Here is a 3794-nt window from a genome sequence, read left to right as displayed (position 1 = left end):
CCCCCCGCCCCCCCACCTGACAATATGAAAGCCAGGCTTCAGCTGAGAACAAATGAAAACTTTCTAGTTGTCCAAATTCCTTACTATATTCAGAGATTCATCCTAGCAATAACCCATTCTCCATCAGTACTTGATGCTGTTGTTACACTCTGTGCAGCTTTTGTCTCAGGCCTTAAAAACACTGTAGTACAGGGGTCAAACCATGATAAGCTGAACTTTTGGCAACAGAACATTTATCTGGCCACRACTATTTTCCAGTGTATCCGTTCACATAGTCGCAACCCTGCTTTTGGCAGCTCCAGACCGATGTATCTAAACTTGTAGGAAACCCTTTTTTTTTTTTTTAGATATGCACAGTTTATTTTAGGTGAGCAAGGGAAAACATGAAAAAGACCATGGAAGCAGGAAGAAAGAAAACAGGCCAGCAGTTTGCTAAGTGCCACAGTACAGCAGAGGCTCTATGCCCTTTCCTCCTCACTCCAAGAATTCCAATGCTTTAAATGGCAGCTATTAAAATGAATTAACTCCACAAAGATTAGTCAAGTACAGCATGAGAAGACTGCAGTTCTAAGCTATTTTTTGATCTATTCAGTTAATTATGATTCTAGGTTATCAAAACTGAATAAGCACAGTGCTTCCTGTTGGAAACACCATTCTTTGATAATTACATTCAGTAAAGCGTTATATCATGTGTCAAGGAGCTGAGCTGAAATTCATTAATAAAAATCATAAGGAAACTCTTWAATTAAAGCAGCAGGAAATACTGTTTGCATTCAAGGAATAACTTCTGAACATACTATGCTAACAGTTTTAAAGAATAGGACTTCTGAACTGAAACCTGATTTTAGTAATTTTGAAATCCAGGTGGTACAGTGCAGTGAATTGATCTCACTCCTGAATGCTGCCCTCAAAATCCTMAAAAACAGATAAGATCAAGAACTGAAGCAAATATATAATGTCTCCAGAAAGTAATTTATAAGCCCATGCCTGATGTATATGAAACATATACCTGACTTGTCTCACTCTACCATAAAATGTAAACACTTCAGATGAATGTACAAAAAGTGTACAAATTTTTTAAAAAAAGAATCTGAGCATTATTCACTTGGCACAGTAGCAAAACAAATATTTTCTAGTAATATATAGCTGTATTAAGTTCTCAATTTAGGGTGTTAAGCACTCAGGTATKGGAGCAGATGATATATCCATAATCACAACATTCACCTTTCAACTTTCTGGATTTTTAAAACAGGGTCATTTCTATTACATACCCTCTGGTAATCTCAGATTGCTGTCATATATTCTGATTTTGAATTAAATCACAGGGAAGGAAAATCTGATTATACACTTCCAAGAAGTACTCATTAAAAAGAAAATTCAGGATGTCCATGAGCTATTATCTGAGTGTTAGATTCTCAATTTCTATTGCTCAACAGGAGGACACCCTAGAAAATAGCTACACAGTGCTTCCCTATCTTTGGATCAGCAAGACCTCAGATGCTGATTCTACACAAAACCTGAAGCATGCCTGAACAATWCAAATTTTGGGAGATTGAGTGGTTCTTCCAAGACATGTGACTGAAGATAATTTTCTGGGAAATAAGAGGAACAAAGGTAAATGTCCTAGATAAYGTCCCTAGATAATCTAGTATATAATAAACCCACAACCAGCTACCAGATGGGTAGTGTTAGGACATTTCTAGGCAGGCTGTAGGCATTGTTAGGCAGTGACACAGGACTGCACGTTAGCTGCATACCTGCTTTTCTTTCCACGTATCWAAATGCTTCAAAAATTCTCTGTCAATCTATGCTTTTGAATTTTTTGAGCATTCACACTTGCCGTAAGTCAGCATATTCAAGCACAAAACCACACAGACTTGAACTAAATAAATAGAGATCAAGTGTATCTTAGGAGCCAAGTGCCAACCAATCAAAATAAAATAAAATAAATAAAATAAAATAAATATAAAAATAAATATAAAAATAAATAAAATAAAATAAATAAAATAAAATTAAAAAAATAGAATAGAACAAATAAGAATAAAATAAAATAAAATAAAATAAAATAAAATAAAATAAAATAAAATAAAATAAAATAAAATACAATTCACAGAATATGAGCCTCTGAACGTCTGGCAGAAGTGGGTAATAAGGACTGTGCTTGCTAACGTGCCAATAGCCTAGATCACAAGAATAATACTTTCTTCCACACATATAGTAATCTTTCCCTCCCTCCSCGCCAGCATTTTTTCTTTCATTAAACCATTTTAGGTATCCTCCTTATTTGCTATCTAATGCTGTATACAGCTCTGGACCTGAAATGGGTCCTGCTCTCTCATGCTAGTTTAATAATGACTATCAAGAAAAAAAATCCTTTCAAAAACATTAGATAGAAAAGGACAAATAAAATTGAAGGTCTGTATGTGAATTCGCATGCCTTTATACAGGATCCGGGCATTCTAATCCCTCCTTTCTTTATTTAGATACTTAAATGTGGGAAGAGATGTTCGACTCACAAATCACATTTGCAGACTTTCACTGCCATATAGGATACACTCATTTTATCCCAACATGTGAGATCTCAAAGTTTGACCCTCGTATGTTTGAATTTCTGTTTGGCCCCATAACATGTTGGCTGATGCTTCTTTGCGATACAAACTCTGCTGTGCAACCATACTCTAAACSTTTTGCCTTTCTGTTAAGCCCTACTAGAACTATACTATTTTCTGGAGGCTATGATATTCTTTTGAGCTATACACAAGCTGTTGAACTCCAGTGTTACTTGATTCTATTGCCAGAACAGCACTCTTATTCTTGCATCCCACAAATTGCTTTAAAAAAGCATGTGCATGCATACATATGCACCAACTCAGATTGTGCACACATGCATTGTAGACAAATAGGTACCACTATTATCTGTATCAGCCCAGTTCTTATTATTTAAAGATACTGATGAAGTTGAACAGAAYCAAAAAAACAAGCCCGGAACAGCTGTTTCTTACCATGTGCCACCCAGCCATGTTTACACTGATCACAGGTTCTCAGGTTAATCTTCCCTGGCTGAAAACATTCACATGTGCAATTTACCAGTGTACAGCGGATGGCCTGCAAAAAGAAACAGAAAACACGTATTAATATATTTCTTCCTGATTCTAAAAATTTGTTATGATGGCTGGAAGGGTATGAACTGTATAGGAAAGCCCAGCAAAAAAGCAAAACCCAGCAAAAACCAGAAGCCTTGGTCCTTTTTTAAGTAGAGATTAATTTTCTTTCAAAAACGTATGTCAGTATGTCCCATGGRGAGGAATACATTCCTAAAATACTTAAAAGAATCAGTCTATTTTCTTTATGAAAAAAAAAAAAAAGTTGGTAGGATGAGGATGCTGTAGGAGTKTCATAATATTCTGGTTTGACATGAACATCATGAAGAAAAAACATTAACAGTGATGTCTTACCACAGGAGCATAATTTTCAAATTAGAGTAAAATTAGAGTAAAATTAGGAAACAAAAATATATGGAAAGGAAAACTACAGATATATTTCCCCTTCCCCCATGAAATCCAAAGATTATTTTCAAATTTCCTTTTTTGGGTTCACCTAAGACATAACCCCTCCTGCAGAAAGGAGTAATGCATTTGATGTGTTCCCAAAACAGAATAAAATGATCAAGGTACAAGAATAGGACTGGTTCGTAAAACATCCTGTAACTTGACTTTACATCTCTCACTTTCTCCAATATCTAGTCATAGCCTTTTACCTCTTAACACTCCTTCCTTGTTAAACATGTTTTTCTC

At 35.4% G+C, this 3794-nt stretch overlaps 1 protein-coding gene across 1 annotated transcript in view; it reads right to left on the bottom strand.

The window, feature by feature from the left end:
• Positions 1-3244, bottom strand: part of BNC2 (basonuclin zinc finger protein 2) — a gene marked incomplete at its 5' end in the record, with an annotated part of 112771 nt that extends 109527 nt beyond the window's left edge. The window contains one exon of the mRNA XM_057379654.1: positions 3003-3244. Coding sequence (XP_057235637.1) covers positions 3003-3244 — 242 coding nt within the window. The remainder of the gene's footprint in view (positions 1-3002) is intronic.
• Between the last annotated feature and the right edge of the window lie 550 nt (positions 3245-3794).

This window comes from Malurus melanocephalus, unplaced genomic scaffold, assembly GCF_030028575.1.
Source record: "Malurus melanocephalus ecotype Western Australia unplaced genomic scaffold, MMel_1.1 scaffold_414, whole genome shotgun sequence".
Taxonomy (NCBI): domain Eukaryota; kingdom Metazoa; phylum Chordata; class Aves; order Passeriformes; family Maluridae; genus Malurus; species Malurus melanocephalus.
This window is presented reverse-complemented; position numbering and strand designations above follow the sequence as displayed.